This window comes from Polyergus mexicanus, unplaced genomic scaffold (genome assembly GCF_030449975.1).
Source record: "Polyergus mexicanus isolate NDT 795.1 unplaced genomic scaffold, iyPolMexi1.0 SCAF_3, whole genome shotgun sequence".
NCBI classification, from domain to species: domain Eukaryota; kingdom Metazoa; phylum Arthropoda; class Insecta; order Hymenoptera; family Formicidae; genus Polyergus; species Polyergus mexicanus.
The window spans coordinates 6,317,813-6,335,380 of NW_027223323.1; the positions used below are offsets into that span (position 1 = coordinate 6,317,813).

General features: G+C 35.3%; 2 protein-coding genes and 2 long non-coding RNA genes across 12 annotated transcripts in view; 2 read left to right on the forward strand and 2 right to left on the reverse strand.

Annotated features, from left to right (window-relative positions):
- Positions 1-177: 177 nt before the first annotated feature.
- Positions 178-2,424, reverse strand: LOC138945203 (mitochondrial coenzyme A diphosphatase NUDT8). Its single transcript, XM_070316560.1, has 3 exons — positions 2,271-2,424; positions 1,263-1,496; positions 178-1,080 (listed from the first exon to the last, which is right to left on the reverse strand). Exons 1-3 carry the CDS (start codon positions 2,313-2,315, stop codon positions 583-585), a joined length of 777 nt encoding a protein of 258 aa, XP_070172661.1. The 5' UTR covers positions 2,316-2,424; the 3' UTR covers positions 178-582.
- LOC138945204 (uncharacterized) lies at positions 1,283-11,747 on the forward strand. 5 transcript variants are annotated; one of them, XR_011448927.1, is made up of 9 exons: positions 1,283-1,544; positions 2,706-2,786; positions 3,080-3,196; positions 3,439-3,575; positions 4,300-4,564; positions 6,178-6,371; positions 6,678-7,398; positions 8,505-9,282; positions 9,647-11,747. It is a non-coding gene; the product is annotated as an uncharacterized lncRNA (long non-coding RNA). The 5 variants fall into 5 exon arrangements; XR_011448929.1 differs by having other exon boundaries at positions 8,505-8,831; positions 8,918-11,747; XR_011448928.1 differs by having other exon boundaries at positions 3,080-3,355; positions 8,505-11,747.
- The window catches only part of Kkv (hyaluronan synthase-like protein kkv), a 29,045-nt gene continuing 15,160 nt past the window's right edge, over positions 3,684-17,568 (reverse strand). Inside the window, exons 3-21 of one of the 3 annotated variants that reach the window (XM_070316548.1) lie at positions 16,756-16,869; positions 16,095-16,345; positions 15,431-15,724; positions 14,708-14,917; positions 13,974-14,315; positions 13,291-13,682; positions 12,744-13,011; positions 12,364-12,626; positions 11,986-12,196; positions 11,431-11,678; positions 11,151-11,343; positions 10,843-10,997; positions 10,121-10,426; positions 8,956-9,203; positions 8,447-8,753; positions 6,761-6,937; positions 4,931-5,092; positions 4,325-4,553; positions 3,684-4,214 (exon numbers count right to left, since the gene is read on the reverse strand). In XM_070316548.1, the coding sequence (XP_070172649.1) occupies positions 3,880-4,214; positions 4,325-4,553; positions 4,931-5,092; positions 6,761-6,937; positions 8,447-8,753; positions 8,956-9,203; positions 10,121-10,426; positions 10,843-10,997; positions 11,151-11,343; positions 11,431-11,678; positions 11,986-12,196; positions 12,364-12,626; positions 12,744-13,011; positions 13,291-13,682; positions 13,974-14,315; positions 14,708-14,917; positions 15,431-15,724; positions 16,095-16,345; positions 16,756-16,868 (4,704 nt within the window). In that variant the 5' untranslated portion in view covers position 16,869 and the 3' untranslated portion in view covers positions 3,684-3,879. Of the gene's footprint in view, positions 4,215-4,324; positions 4,554-4,930; positions 5,093-6,760; positions 6,938-7,183; positions 7,361-8,446; positions 8,754-8,955; positions 9,204-10,120; positions 10,427-10,842; positions 10,998-11,150; positions 11,344-11,430; positions 11,679-11,985; positions 12,197-12,363; positions 12,627-12,743; positions 13,012-13,290; positions 13,683-13,973; positions 14,316-14,707; positions 14,918-15,430; positions 15,725-16,094; positions 16,346-16,755; positions 16,901-17,568 lie in introns of those variants that run through there. The other 2 variants (XM_070316546.1, XM_070316547.1) reach the window with 2 other exon arrangements.
- Positions 11,928-17,084, forward strand: LOC138945205 (uncharacterized). 3 transcript variants are annotated; one of them, XR_011448932.1, is made up of 7 exons: positions 11,928-12,261; positions 12,336-13,533; positions 13,985-14,253; positions 14,692-14,911; positions 15,425-15,705; positions 16,138-16,349; positions 16,707-17,084. It is a non-coding gene; the product is annotated as an uncharacterized lncRNA (long non-coding RNA). The 3 variants fall into 3 exon arrangements; XR_011448931.1 differs by having other exon boundaries at positions 14,726-14,911; XR_011448933.1 differs by having other exon boundaries at positions 14,752-14,911.

A 17,568-nucleotide genomic window follows, 5' to 3' on the forward strand; every position in this document is an offset into this window, starting at 1 on the left:
AAAATATAGAATCGTATCCGTATATTCCCTAAAATTCCCTAAAAGAAAATAACAGATTAATGTGTGTGCATGCATAAAGAATATCATATATAACGAAAAATATATTGTATATATATCATATTTTTATATTTTTAAATATACTTAAAAAAATTTTATGTCGAAGAAAATAAGAGAAAGAAAAATATATATTCATTTTATTTCCAATCAAGCGTTAAAAATTAGAGATGTCTATAATTAATTCAATTTTTTGTTCTTAACATTTATCATCTAAAATCACAGGTACGATATATATATATATACATATATATACTGCAATAAGTGTTATACAAACAGTTCGCAATATTTCGCTCGATAATGACGAAATTGAAGTTATGCCAACAATCAAAGTATCGAAGTTTTGTTATATCAAATTTTGTTAGTCCAAAGATTTAAACATAAGAATTTAAAATTGGCATAATGCTAATGAGTGATTAACTTTTGCGCAATGTTACAAAAAAATATCTTAATTTAATTGTTATTAATAATTTCGTTTACACACATAGAAATTTATAGCGCCGTAATATGAACACATCCAAATTTTCTTCATAGTTTTGATCGTGTCGCATCTTGTTTAAAAGTCCTTTTGATTTCCGTCATCTCTCCATGCATATCTTTTCTGAGAGACTGCACCTTAAGGATTTGGCTTTTATAGATCTCTGGTACTAAACACTCGAGCACGAAATGAGTAATGATACCAGTAAATCCCCAGATACGGTATTTACCGCCCAAATAATTCGGCATGGTGAAATTGACCTTACGAAAATATGTGAAACTACATAGCTCGGGATCGCACAACTTTTGCAAGCTGATCACGAATGCTTCATCCACTTCGTCATGATTGATCTCCAACTGCTCCGGCACCACTTCGCCAATGTAAGCCAGCACGGGCATCACATTGACATTTATCTTGCCGATAAGATTCCCTGTGGTCCACACATCTATCTTCTCCTTAGGGATCTTCAATTCCTCCCACGTCTCTCGCAGAGCAGTTTCCTGCAGATCGGTATCGCTCTCGTCATACATACCACCTGGGAAAGATGCCTGTAAAGTATTTTCTTGAGAAACTCGAATTTTCAAAGTGATAATGTTACGATATAAATATATATTTTCTTTTAATTATGAAAAAAATACCTTTATTTGTAAGTTCGTAAACTTAAAAAAAAAGTTTTTTTTTACAATTTTTGTTCTTGTATAAATATTAAAAATAAATTATACATATTTACCTGTCCTCCACCAGATCTGAGTTTCATGGATCGCAATGTATATAAGAGACCAAGTTCTCCTTTGTAAGAGCATAATGGGATCAAAATGGCAGCTTTTGGAATATCCTCGTCATGCACCTTTGGAAATTGTATCGATCTAAATCTTTTGATACAAGCTTTACGATTGCTCTCTGACAACACCGTCTCGGCCTTAAGAACAGAGATCATGTCGACACGATGCTTGGACACTGTGGACTTGATGCAAAATGTTTAGAATCAATCCTAAATTAATGTATACATGGCGTAAGTAATATCTTACATTTTGAATTTTAATTTTATAGTCTCTTCAATAAATTTGAGTTCTTTTGTGAATTGATAAAAAAAAAAAAATAAATAAATAAATAAATAAATTCTATTTAAAAATGCAAAAAAAATTTTAATTCCATATCTATCATTGAAATTAAAATTGCAATTGTAAGGCAATCTGTACATTTTAATAGGACACTAACAAAAAAAAAAAAAAAAAAATTATATCTAATTTCTATAATTTTAATAATTTTAATATAATTTTATACAATTTATTTTATATAATTTCTTGGCAAAAAGGATGTTTTATTTCAGTATTTTTGAATAATTTTTGTTAAGACGTTTTCTATTATTTGCGATAAAACATTTTTTCCTGCTGCATCGCGCTAATGAAAAAACATATCGTATGCGAAGCACGTGTTGTAGAATTCAAATTTTAAATAAAAAATTTCATATTAAATTTTTATTAAATATGTATATATACAATAATACAGAGAGAATTGCGTATAGAAATTCATCGAATAACTTTTTGTTTCGTTTGTTGCGCCATTAATATAGAAAAATTGTAGTTTTACTTTTGACCTACTTGTGATAACTTAGTTAAGATTGGTTAGGTGGCAATGCATTTTTACATGATACAACGCGCGTTACGTGTGGAATAAAAAATCTGGCCTCCGAAATTTTTTTTGTAAAATAACGGACGGACGATCGTCAAACACTCACGTATGCACGTAGCAAACGACACGCTGACGATACGGATAGCTTCATCAATCGGCGAATTATTGTCACATAAATCACCAAGATCACCGAGATCAGATTCGATGATGGAGAGATGGTGTTCGACGATTGCTTTGACGGACGATACAAGATGATAACAGTTGCTTGAATTTCGGGCACTTACTCACAGATGTCTCACGACAGAATTTAGAGAATTCACTAGAGAATTTTTTTTATATAATAAAATATATAATATGCATAATATTTCTATCATTATATTATTTAGTATTTGTAAAATATTTTTCAATATTTTTATATTTCACTTGTTTAATGTCTGATCCAAGATATACGATTGAGGTATAAAAATCAAGCTTTCCATTAAATTAAATTGAATAAATTTAAATTTTCCCGCTAAGCAAAGTTTGAATTTCTGCTAAACAGGAAGGTTCGAGTCTCCGCTAAGCAGGGTTTGAGTCTCTACTAATTGTAAACAAGACTCGAGTCCCCGCAACCCTCGCTAATGTAAGTGGGTTTATAATCTTTACTTTTAATAAAATCTTTGTATTTCTGCCAATTATGTTTACACGAATTGTTTGCATATTGCCTACATGAAGTTTAAATTAATTCTTTTCATGTAAACTATTATATTATTATTATACAACAACCCTGAATTTGTGATATTATAATTAACCTGATATTATTGCATCAATCTAAATGAAGTAGTAAATTAGCCTCTCTCTCATTTGAATAAAGTTTATTTAAAATTTGTCATTTTTTTCCTAGCATTATTATTAATATTATTATTATTATTACAGACATGCAATCTTCAAATATGTGCAGTTCACGTATACACATTTACGCATTCACACGCAATCAAATTTATATTTTAAATATCGGCTTTATCACATATGCGATAAAAATAAAGGGAGCAAGTAAGCGTAATCATCGCGGTCACTGCTGTTTAACTTGGCAGTAACGATATGAAAATCATCTTTCCTTCTTTTAACTGCATCACGTTAGACTTTCTGCACATAAGATGAGACAAACTTGAGAGAAATATATTAAAAAGAAAAATGTGTGTGTGCAAAAAGGTACAAATGTGCAGTTAAAGAAAGAAAAACATAAAACAGTGCTGTTTTAATTCAATATTATAATACAGAATGTATATTTTTAGGGGCTTCAAAGAAATAAAAAATGTGATAAAAGAGCGAAAAGACAACGATGAACGGAACTGTGCTAGAAATAGGAGAAAAACGTGCAAAAAAATGCAGAAAAATGGAAAATTGATCTGGCTTTGTCAGCGATTATCAGGTAAGCGTATTCGAAATTTGTGCAGATTTTGATAAAGATATATAGTTTTAATATTTTGATAAAGATATATAGTTTTAATAATTATCTTGTGATATAGTTAATGGAACATGTAAGTATTAAAACATTGTAACCTTCGATGCTAAGATGGAAAATTTCAATTATCCTATAATTTAAAGAGCTCATTTTGAAAAACAAAAGCGCCCACTTTAAATGAATTTTTTTTAAAAAGCTCTTTGTTACTTTTCAAATTAATCCGCCGGATTTCTCAACGACCTTTCGCGAGTGACGGGAACGAGAGAACCGATCAAACGTTAGAATTGGCTTCCCGCCATGTGACCTGACCGAGATTCTGCAGCCTCAGACTGTTGACTGGGCTGTCGTCGCCCTCGTAGCCGGCGTTTACGTGTCCGGCTGCCGACATCGCCCCGTGTCCCTCAAACACGTCTTTGACGGATATCTGACTGCTACGTGACGGTCGGCCCTGAATCCCCAGGGGGTTGCCGGTCACGCCGTAAATGTTATTCGCGCCCAGAGTCTGCATCTGCGACTTTCGGCGCTGTGCCATTATGCTGTTACGCCTGCCCTCGAACGCCTTAAACGCCTCGGTGGTGCGTCGCGTCGACATGTTCCTCGGCAAACCTGGCAAATTTTTATTTAATTTTCAGTGTTAGTTCGCTTAAAAGTTTTTGCTTATTTTCTTTTGAATGTAGTTTCTTTTTTTTAGCAGATGAAGGAGAGATGATACAAACCTGCACCTTCGCTCATGCTAAAGAATCGCTGCCTGAAGGCTACGTCGAGCGTGTTGATCGCCTGCGTTTTCCTGCGACTCTTCTCCAGATTTCTAATCGTTTTTCGTCTACCGGGTCCACTGCCGCTGCCCTCCTCGTAATCGCCCTCCATTCCGTCCAGTCTTTGTAGATCTCTCACTATCTCGACCGCGTGTTTTGACAGCAAAGCTTCCTCGGAAAGATCCTTCGTCTGCGAAAATGGTAACGTTCGTGTAAATTGACTCGAATGTATAAGTTATTGCATTAAAAATATTAAAAATACAAATGTATGTGTGAATAATAATTATATAAGAAATTAAAAATATATTCTAAAAAGGTTATATAAGAAAAAATACAAATTTGAAAGATTAATTCGAAATGTAAAATATGTAATTTAAAATCAATTGAAAATAATTAGCACTAATCTACTTCTTCTATAGAGAAAAAGTACTCCAAATTCTTTAAAAAGAAATATATAATTTTTGACCTTACTTAAAACAGAATGTGAAAGAATAACATCATCTGTTGCAACGATTTAATATGAAAATCACAAGATATGCACAATTTTATAAAATGAATTACAAATACCTTCTTGCAACAATCTAGGCTAGTGCTGGCCAAAATGTGGGCCAGTGTGCCGAATCGGTGAAACAACATCGCGGTGAATTGTATGACCAATATTAGCGCGAAGAAGAAGACGAAGACAAGTCCGATTGGCTCGAGTTGCAAATACTCTTTCGTGATGTGTACCTGCAAGATCGCTCTCTTGTAAAATGCTTTACAACGCACGACAATCGTTTTGGCAACAAAATATCTGACGAAGATCAGATCGGATCCATCTGCTCGTTCAATTAATTTTGAAAAAAAGATCGAGATTGTTAAATAAAATTTATTTACATTATTACATTTTTTTTCTGGATTATTGAATCAAATTATTTTCACAAATTTTATCCTCAAAAGGAAAATCGCTTCGAGAAAAAGAGAGAGAGAATCATTTCTCCTTTCTAAATTATAGAAATTCTATTTTAAATTATTTTTGCGAGCACAGTAACCGATCGATCGCCATCAGGGATCTTATGTACAATCGAATATACAAACAAATTTTGTTAGCGATTAAAAAATCCACAATCGTCGGTGCGTCTTTCGTGCGTGTTAAGATTAACACATCTACGTATATGTACACATACATATATACGCTTATGAATAAAATAAGACGAGCTCGGGGTTGAACACTGAAAGCATTCACCGCGTTATATACATTAGTGGTGTTCGTCCACAATTGACGATATAGTGCACATGTCAGAGTTAGACACAACGAAAGAGAAAAGAAGAACGCAGATCTGAAAATCTATAGAACTGTAGATTCTTGCGAATCTGAGAGTCTGCAATTACAAGACTTTTGCACAGAGGTGGATTTACAATATAATTTCGTTCGGTGTCATTTTTTTAATAACAATTATTTTCATTATAAAATAATATTAATTTAAATATAATGACACTCTTCAATCTCAATTATAAAAATACTAATTTTGATAACAATAAAATATTCTAGCTTTAATAATAGCGATAATTTTTGTAATATTAATTGCTAATAATTTCTTCAAGTATTAAATAAAATTTAGATTTCTATTCAAGAATTATTAGCATCAAAAATCTTAAAAAAAAAGTCAACATCCGCCTCTGTCTCCGGATTATCGCGATTTAATTGTGTCGTGTAATTAAATTAACGAGATTTAATTTAATTTCATGAATGTCGACAAATTTAGTGAGAGAAGGTAAACGGAAGTATATGTTATTGTGACATTCAGGCGACTAATTTCTGGTTATATTCCTAGTCAGAACCACGAGAAATCATCTCCCCTGCCATTCCATTCCATTTCATTCGACCCGGGTGATGAGGGTGAGATACCTGTGTGAGAATATTAATCGGAGACCCACGTGCTGTCGAACGCGAGCCAGTCGTGTTAATTACAAACAAAAAAAATATATACATATTGAATGGAACAGGTGCAACGTCATCGTACCGAAGGTATAATGATCGCCTCCAATGCGTTAGAATACTCGCATAATTCGATAAACGGATTTTGAGAGAGATATCTAATTAATTAAAAATGAGAAAAAAGATCTGAATATTTGAATTATGGAAAAATGAAAAAATTAAGGATTAAAATTATAGAAATTAGATATTTAAAATTTTAAATTAATGATATATGTTCGATATTAAAAACTCATTTCAGCAATTTCCGATCTTCAATCAATTTTCATTAATTTTCTCGTTAATCTTTCCAAGTTTAATGATTTTGATAAATCTCAGCAAGATCTACGAAAATTCCAGCGCATCGAGGGTGACTTTAACAGAGGACACCATGGCACCGCCTTAATCCTTTTCCCCCGCCTTGATGCTTGGTGATCGGATACCTCCGAGGTCTCCTCGACGTAGGTGATGTTGGTCTTGACGCCGAGCGGCCAGATAACGTGCAGCTGATCCTTGTTCAGCTGTAGCAAGAATACGATCAGAACGAACAACGCATTGAACATTAGAAAGGCGAACACGCTCTTGTTGCGTAGCTCGATCAGATCGGCGGCGATGCGGGCCTGTGTTGCGTGGCGCAAATGCAGGGGAAACAGAGAAAAAGAAAGAGACGACACGAGATTAGAATAGTAAAAAAAAAGCTCCGTCGATCGAGCCATCGATATCCGCCGATCTCGTTGTTAACGATCCGCTTGATTTATTTTGTAGATTTGAATCTAGATTAAAATCTAAATTCTTTTAATATTGTAGATTGTCAACAATCTGTATTCACGATCGAGGATGCGAGGCGCCGACGGAGCTGGCTTTACCTCCATGGTGCTATCGTCATATGTGACGTTCGTCTTGATGCCGAATGGCCACTTGATGTGCAACAAGTCTTTGTTCAATTGCAGCAGAAAGACGATCAGGACGAAGAGGGCGTTCATCATAAAGAATGCAAAGACGCTCTGGTCGCGTAGGTCCTTCAGATCTTTGGCGATTCTTGCCTGACAGCATGGCGTATATTAATTCAAATATTGCACAAGTACGTGGAATATATAATTAATAAATAATAAACCTTCCCCTGAATAGAGGGGGGAAAGTGCATCTCATTTTACAAAAAACGATCTTTTTCAATTTCAAAATTAAATTATTTTTTTAGATTATTGATTATCTCTTTCAATTTTTCTAATCGAATTTTATCGCTAGGCGACACATTTGCTATGCGATTATTGAAAGACGCAAAATCCATAAATCCTTGAGATTTTGGATCCTCAACAATTGCACGATCGTTCAACAAGACAGTGATGCGCGAAATAAGTTGTCTAAAACATAAAGATAAATATTTCAGAAGGGTAAATTTTGTTTCTTCACCCTTGATCGATGATAGCTTGCAGTGACAAAGACATATTGCATCGCAACAGAGCTCGTTTTGATCCCAAAAATTTATTCTACAAGATCAAAATTAATCCATATTGAAATATTATATAATTGCATCTCTATATAAAAGTTTTTGAAAATGTAAGCGCAAAATGAAATTTTTTCATGATACGCAAAGGAAAATGCGGATTAGATATAAAATTGACTAAATTCAAAGATTAAACACATTCTGAATCTCATAAAATAAATCTCTTGCAAGATTCTTTCAATTTCTCTCTATTTCTTACAAAAATCAAAAAAATTAAAGAATCTTCATTTGTTTAATACGATTATAAATTATTCCTAAGTAAAATTGTGAATTTGTTTTGACATAAAAGTGGAATATGTGGATTAGTAAAGTTTAAAAAGAAGTTAGAAGTTCCAAATTTTAAAGAAGAAATTAAATTTCTTTCACGATTCATTTAATTCTTAAACATAGAATAAAAATTATTTAGCAATTACGTTTAAAGTAATCTTCAATAAAGTTCTTAAAAAATGATTATTAGTTAAAATAATAATATTAAGAAACTACTTTGACGTGATTATATCGTAATATTTGAAAAAGATATATGAAACAAGAGAAATTTGCAAAGAAAATTTTAAACAGATACAAGTTCTTCCGATTAAAGGAATATTCAAAGTCCAGTTTCAGAGTAGTTTGCTCGTTGTTTTACCTTCTCCGTCTTGTCCTCGTCGATCGGATAGAGATACTTCTCTAACAGATCCTTCCAGAACTGCTCCTCCTGTAGTGACAGCACATCCACCTCGCCTTTCTTCAAACCATCATCGTTCAACCAATACGGTCGCGTGAGGAAGTTGCTGCCATCGCGATTGCCCTCGGTATTCAAACTCGTCACCGTTTCCGTGTCGCTGGCCTCCTCATCCTCGGCCGGATCCTCGCCGATGGCGCCGAGATGGTCGGCAGTTCGCGAACCCACGGATGAGGCTCTTCTCCTTCCGGAGGAATGAGGATCCACCGCTCTACAAGAGAATCTTTTAATTTTTTTGAAAGCGTCAAAAAAATATAAATCAAATTTAAATTTAGATAAAATTCACCAGGTATATTCTACCTTAAGTACATAAACTCTTTAAGAGAGGAATACTTTGATTAAAATGTTTTGCGATAATTTTTCGTCGATTTGCAGAAAATGATGCGAGGTTTGTCTCGTTCCTTCTTCCATACCTCTCGATAGTCTCGAGCCTCTTGCCAAGCTGCTCGAGCGATTCCGCGATCGCTACGAGCTGCTGCTTCTCGGCAGACGGTTTGCCGTGGGTACAGAGCAGACACTTGAACAAACCGGCCAGAGATATCTCGATAGAGCCCTGATCGTCGTCGTTGGTACCCGCGCCATTCTGCAGGAAACCAAGCAGGGACTTCTGCTTGGCCTTGCGTTTCGCTTCTTCCGCCTCTCGCTTCTCTTGCTCGAGTTCCTGAATCGCACGAATGGCAATGAAAGACACGTGAAGAGAGACGCGATCCTTGCTTCACGATTTTCTCGTTAATTTTAATGTGAGTTTCGTTAATTAAATAGATTGTGTATAATACAATCAATAAATATTAATAATCTACAGTAAACCCATTAACGACTTACTTGTAAGACGAATATTTTATTATAATATTATAATTTTATTTTTAATTTTTAAAAAATTGAATTTCTAAAAAGCCGGATTCGCCAGAATATTTATAGGGGAAAGTATCCCGATTAATGCAGATTAGTCGGTTAGTAAAGTGGACGATTAATTACCGCGCATGTTTTCTTCGTCTTAATCTCCCGCGTGCCCCACGCGATATTGTTGAGATTGCATAGCGCATATATGATTAGTAGGATGTATGTCGACGGTATCGTCAGGTAATAGATCACACCGTACAGCAGGCAACCGACTTCGTACGGATGCAGGAGACCCGCGATCGCGATCTCACTCACAATGAGGAACAGGAACCAGGCAGTCGGCGACATCACGCTCTCCTTCACGATATTTATCGCGGTGGCGACGATCACCGCTATCATCACGATCGCGTACGCAGTGCTGATCACAGCGGCCACTATCACCTACCGTTATTCCCATCAATCCTTCGTATATGTACGTGTATGTTAAATGCTTTCCGTTTTAAGATAAGCCGAAGTACGATGACGAAGCGGATAGTTGCAGGATTATTTAATGATGCAAAAGCCTTCATGATTGATTAGTCCCCAGGTGCAGTCTCCTCTAGTTTATGCATGGGAAATGTTAAAGTTCAACATGTTGTTATAAGTTGTTATACATATACTATATATATAAGTGAAGAAAGAGATGGTGCGAGAAAAAGGAAAAAAAAAAGAAAAAATCGACAATCACTGTAGACGAACCTTTTTGGTCTTTTTCGTTTGCACTTCCCTAGTACCCCACGATACAACATTAAGATTGATTATGGAGTAGAGTATGAGGAGCAAGTACATGGATGGGATGGACAATAGGTATATGATGCCGGGCACGATACACCAGAATTCTTGCGGATGTAAACAGGCCGCTATGAAGAACGAGCTTGACAGTGATATGAGGAAGATCGCCGAAGGCGAGCCTATACCGTCTTCGCCGAGCTGTAGAGCCGTACCTACGATCACCGCCATCATGATCATCGCGTACGCTGTCGACAGGATCTGGGCGCACAAAAGCTGAAAACCACTCACTCTTAATTCTCCCGACGCATCTTGAAGATAAGCTTTCATTCAACAACGTGTCGATTTGAAAATATTGTAAATACGAGTTTTTCCATAAAAATTATTATTTTTTCCCGCGAAACGTATTTACAGCGCTTTGCGATGTAAAAAAGTCTTATTCCCCGATGTGACATTTATAGGAATTTTCTTTTTCTGAAAATTATGCGAGAGAAATGATATACATTTTAACTCTTTTGAATAAATCCAAGTCCGATTTTCGCGCTCTGAGAAATTAATGTAATGCGATATATTGTACGTTAATTAAGAAGATTCTGATTATGAAGACACGAATTGCGAGCGAAAGAGACGAACACAATGCGCAACGAAAAGCGGACAACGTGCGTGAAAAAAAAAAATGGAAAAATGGATACCTGCACATTTGCTTTGCACGTGAAACAGACGATCATGAAGAGCAAAATGGGGATAATGTTGTAATAGAAACTGGTCCAATTGTCAATCTTGAAGGCCGCTACGAAAGCTCCCACCAACATGAGGAAGATCGTGCCGGGTCCCAAGATTGTACCACCTGAATTTAGAATATTTTAAATATATTATATAATACCAAATGAAAGAATTTTCCAACGCTTCTACATCTTAATATTCAATCGTTTAAACAAATATATTAATATTTTAATTTTTTTAAACTCTTCTCGATTGAATCAATGAGTATAATACTTACCCATCAGCAGGATCTGATAAGAGATGTAGGGCAGCGAGATATTGTCGTTGATCTTGATTGTACGTTTCGCGTCCATCAACAGATCCATGATATTCGCGATCGTGGAGGGTACCCAGCGACGCCGTTGGTTGTAGAACTCGTTGAATCCTTCCGGTGCATGAGTATAAGCGTCGCTCGCAGCTGAGTATTCCACCTAAATATAACAATACAAATGGCATTGAAATCAATATTGTAAGAAAAATGATATGTAACAATTCGCGATAAAGAGACTGCCACTTACTCTGTATCCTCGTTGCAACAACAACGTGCACAACCAACGATCCTCGCCTTGATCGTATTGCACGTAGTGTCTCGCTTCGTCGGATTTAGTTGTGTATTTCTTCATCACATTGTCGTCCATTAGAGCCTTGCCACGGAACAGCGAGAAGCATCCGGGACTGCAAAGTACGCAGCCGATCATGTGCTCGGTAGCCTTTTGCAGCCAGTGACCAATTGCATACTCGAACATCTGGTACCATACCATTGGTCCTGCAAATTTGATAAAAAAATGTAATAATTATAAATTAAAGGAATCGAAGATTCTTTCACGGATATTTAGTTATAATTATATTTAATAAATGATAATATAAATTCCCTACATTTTCTATCGATATAGTTATATTGGGGAAGAACGATTATATGTATGATAAATTAAAAAAGTATAATAATTAAATAAATTTAATTTATTATTATTTTTAATATCAACGTGTGATATATCATAATTGAATCAATTCGATTCATTTTGATCAATTGTTAGAAATACATGTTCATTTAAATTATCAAAGAATGATCTCACCAGAGCCGACTGGATGAATTCGACCGCATGCAGCGCCCAAGTTCTTATTCTTCTTCATCAGGTCCACGAGAAGCTTTACCGCCGCTGGTTGGAAGTCGATGTCGCCGTCGAGTGTCAACAGATACGTATTCTCGGCGATCACCTCTTTGCGGTCGACGCTGATCGGTAATTCCATTAGCCGATGTCCGAGTAGATAATACATATACATTACCTAAATAAGTAAAAGGAATCGAGAAGAACACAATCTTACTTCCTAACAAAAATAACGGACTTTAAGTAAGTTTATTAAATCAAAGTAATTCTAATTTTGAAATTTCAAAATCCTAAAATTCAAAATTTCTGAATTCTAGTTTCATTCCAAGAGAATGATGAAGTTACCTGGCTCCATCGCTTCCTGTGTCGGATTTTGCTCTTGTCCTTTAGATGGGCAATCATCTTCGTCTTTCCGGGGAGAGTCCACACCAGTCGTCCGCCGTAAGGAGTCGGATACTTTTTGGGCGCTCTCACGTGCATCCTCGTTTTATGCACGTCTGACGCGGCTTCGTCCAACGTGCCGACCAAGAGTTTCACAAATCTGTTCACCTGCGATTCGTTCTCGTCGTGATCCGACAGCTCAAACGCGTCGTCGAAAAATATGTGAGCTAAAAAAAAAGTAACAGATATTTCCGTTTGTAAAGCGACAAGTATTGTATAATAATCGACAAGCGCTGGTAACATGATTTATTCGATCGATGATGAACTATCGGTTGCCAACTCACTTTCGAATTCATAGTAATCGGGATCGACGACCTTGAGGTACTTTTGGGCGACGCGCCGCGCGCACTGGTCCTCATCCAGGCGCAGGATACTCTTCAGAAATTCCATCATCTCCTCCTTATTCTCATGCCACATAGTAGCGCAAGCGTATATCCTGGTTACGTGATCGCTACTCTTCACCGCGGACGGAGGTGTGGTCGAACCATCCGTCTGCTCGTAGATGGTCTCGTAATCGCCGTCGCCCTTCTCCTTCTCTATCTCCGCCAGATCCTATCGAATCGATCGATTAATTTATAAGTTAATAAATTTATGGATTCAGTAATTCAGTGTTGTAATAAAAACTAAAAATTAAGAAATTGAAATGTTAAAACATAAGAAGAAGAATAAGAGATTGAAAAATCAAAAGGAAATTAGATAGTTAAAAATTAATAGATTTGAAAAATAAAGAAAATGAACCATTTACAAATGAAAAAAATTAAAAAACAAATCAAATATTAATTTATTTCACAATTCGCCAATTAATGATAAATAAGAAATATTCTGACTTACTTCGACTTTGACTTCCGGTTGATCATCCCTTCGTCTGTTCAATCCCATCGACTGGTCGATCAGTAGAGAGTTGTACATCGGCACCACGAATAACTTCTCCGTGGCCGCGAGACGCTCGCACTTGGGTGTCCAGATATGCAGGGTGATCCAGGTCTGCGACAGCAGCCAGAGCAGCCATACCCATGCGTACTGTTTCGACACGAAGTCGTTGAGAAAATTCGGCGGTGGCGATTCATAAAACAGGTAATCCGGAATAGTGCCATGGAAAAAGCACGGATCGCTGTTGCGGAGACCGCAAGCGGCGATCAGTAGCGAAATTGACACTGGTATCGTAAGATTCACCGGAAACGCGTAGCTGAAACCCTGAATCAGGATCTTGCACGCGAATTTGCCTGAAAGACAAAATAATAAGAAAATTATAATAAAAAAAAAAAAAAAAAATTAAAATATTAATCGCAATTTTGATGTAATTTAATTTTAACTTTAATTTTACTTTTAATTCAATTTAATATCAATTTTAGAATATTAATTATAATTTCGAAGTTTTCGCCGATTTCTCTGATATTAAAAAAAAAAGGTGTTTTTGCAGATTTTTGCAATGTTTTGCAAAAAAGAAGTTGAAATATATTTATTGTGATATTTAAAAAAAAAATCAATAATCAGCTTCGATTTTATTCATTTACCGAAAATGTAGGCGAAGTAGGAGCCGGCGATTTGCAGCAGAAGAACGTAGATGGGCGTGCTGAAGTCGGCGTTGACGACCTCGGTGATGTCGCCGGTCACGATCTCCGAGAGATCGGGCAGACTCCCGGCGATTGACTTGACGGATGTGACGGTGATCTTGTGCTCACTGAAAGCGCTGCTCAGCATGGTGAAGAGATGGCCGACGTTCTCACCTTTCATATACAGTATCAATATCGAGCTGATAAAGAACGCCACGATTTTCCAAATGGACATGAGCATGTAAGTGAAATAGCGCGTCAATCGCATTTCCTTTTTCACTCTGCCGAGTGTTCTAATTAAACCTGTGAAAAAAGAAATTGGAAAATTGAGGAGACAAATATTCGAAATCTGACTTAATTATAAAGAAAATTTTATTTAAATTTTCTATCTCTATTATTAATTATTAATAATAATAAATAAAACTTAATAATACTATTTTATATTATTTATGTTATTTAATTTTATTTATCTCTGATATTAATTAATTATATATAATCAAGTTGAATATTATTTTTTTATATTATTCAATTTCCAGCTTTTATATCGTAGAATTCGAAATTACACGAAATTATTTTTCGTTCATATTGATGATATTGTTATAATTTGAAGAAGAGTTCTAATGATCAATAAATTAACATTCAATTGATATAAGAAACTTTTTAAATTTTCTTTCGTAAGCCTACAGAAACTTTACCGATTCGACTCTGCGTAGAGACATAATTTTCCCACCAACCGCAGGAGACGAGGAACAGGGTGATGGGAATTAGCCACAGGGAATGCTTCGAGTTCTCCAGCAGCGGCCAAAGGACGAAGCTGGTCGCCTGAGCGGCCAGGGCGGCGATATCGACGAGAATGGGAACGAATCGCTTGGACTCGTCTTTGCTTTTGTTACGGGAAAGTAGGCCTGTAATAATAACGCACATACACGTTACGCGCGATGCTTCACTATTTTCTCGCTTAATTATTCGTTCACGATCGAAAGCAGGCGCATATCGTTCTTATTTCCTTTGATACGAAACGTACAAACGTTCCGCGCATTGCGCTACTCGATAAATCAGATTGTTTATCAGCAAATTACATATTATATTGTATCTAATTTTATTGGTAGATAATTGTATTACGCTATTTAATTATCTGCTCTATTTAATTAAATTAATTAATTAATTTTTCATTTTTTAAATTTTACTTCCCTCTTTTAATTTCAATTTATTCTCTTCTCTTTCTTCTTTAAATTTTTTTTTTTTTTTTTTTCAACTATAATACATTTCTTTCGGATGTATGTTATTTTTTTTTCTTTTTTCAATTTTGTTTCAGAAACAATTTGTAAACCTAGAAACAAAGATACAATTTTTTTTAAATTCATAAACTGAACTATATAAATAAATACTGAATCGTTATCTATTTATCGTAGAATTACCTAGTAATCCGGGAACGAAACATACACAATTGGTCAGCATCGCCCCTTTGACGACGTCCAATTCCGGAAGTACCGCCATGAACATCAAGGAGACGCCCAGCACGTGAAACGTCTCCATGACGAAGACCAGGAGAAAGTGCGACAATTGCGGCTTCTTGAACGACTTGAAAATGCATATGCGGATGCTGCGCATCAGCGCGCCGAACTCCGGTATCGACTGCGCGATTATTATGCACCAGATCCAGGCGATCCTCTCAACCTCGGGCAACGTTACGGTATATTGATTCTCTCGATCTGCACATATAAAGGGAAAAATCCCAAAGGGATAAAATTAAAACGGGCAATCAAAATTCAGAAATAATTATCGAAAGTTGAATAAAAGCCAAAGATCGTTATCAAAAACGTAAAAAAAACCTATATTAATCATAAATCGCAATAAAACGAATAAATTATCAATTATAATATAAGGATTATTATAATCTCAGAATAAAGGATTTGAATCTCTAATCACACGACGAATATACTTTTAATGATTTTATCTCTCATTATTTATTTATAATAAAATTATCGTATTTACGATACGATAATGTTTAGTTTTTCAAAGGAAAAAAAATATGCGCTAGAATTAATTTTTTTAGAATAAAATTTATGTCTGACACTTTACCTAATTGTTTGTTGCAATAAAATATTTTTCTGTCCCTTTGAAGCTGCGACGTCATGAAGAGGATCGTGCCCTTGGCGACCACGCCGCTTCCCAGCACGATGATGAAAACGAGCAGATAGACGAGGACCTTGATCACTTGCACCATTCTCTCCAGGCACTTTTGGTTCGCCATGGAGCCCGAGATGGAGTCGGTTTTCAGCGGTGGATTTCGAAACACGTCCCATCCTTTCGTCTCGACGATCGTGCGTTGGCTACGTCGGTTGAAATGTCGTTTTTTTTTTTTAATCCAGCCAATTAAATTAATTTGATCGATATCAGAGAATCTTCTAATCCGATTCTTGCGCGTTATTTTATTCTAATATGTATTCAATCTAGTTTCTAGTAAATGTAAAGTGAAAATTTTGTCTTTTCTCAATTTTAATTAAAATGATCTTCATATAAGAAATCGTAATATATAATTCTTCATCTTTTTTTTTTTAAATACTTAATATATATTTTTTTTTAATTTAATTTTCTTGGATATTTCTCTGACCTTTTTTTATTTTTAATCTACTTAGAGTTCGGTTTTATTTAGAATCTTTTTCATTCCTGCAAATGTCTTTTGATTTTTAGAGATAAAATTGAGAAGAAATCGCATTAATAATGAGGAGATCATCATTACCTTCCGACGTAGTCCTGAGTCAGAGGCGTGCTTTCATCATCTGAAAAATCATCCGGTCCGGACATAGCGCCACCGCCCAGTATTACGCCATTCTGATGTTGATTCTTCGCCATTCTGCAAATTCGCAATTTTCATTTGCGATATCATTTGCAGCATTCTCTCTCTATTAAATGAATGTCAAAAATTGTCTGTCAGCTAAGATCTTATTAGCAAATGCAAAAGATACAAAGTTTCAAGAGCTCTAAAGGAACTCTAAAGACTGACTGAAATACAAGCGCTAAATCTGTAAGAAACGTGTAAAACAATCTTTTAAGATATTATAAGAACGTTTTGGGGAAAAAATTAGAAAAATTATTCTAGAATGAAATTTAGGTATCTCTAAATTTTCATATAAAATGTATGTATAAAATTGAGAGAAGAACGCGTGTCAAAAAATATAAAAATTAAATATATAAAATTAATACATGTATCAAAATTCTATTTTCCTCTTTGAATATCACTTTCCGCTGTACTCTTTCGAAGAATAATGATTGTTACGATTCTGTCTAAATCCCACAAATGCGAGATTAGATTGATAATGATCTACAGAAACGCAACATTAAATTCGTAATAAAATTCAGATCAAAAGACTTTTATCGAATTTGATAAGCTTCTGGTCGAAATTTTCATTTCTATCGCACTTCCTTGTATCCGTTACGCATCATCTGTCTTCGTTTCATCATTCTATTCCACTTTATTATCTAATAATATTTCTCTTTTTCTCTCTTTTACATATATTACAGCTGGAATCGATCGAGCGATAATTAATCGCCA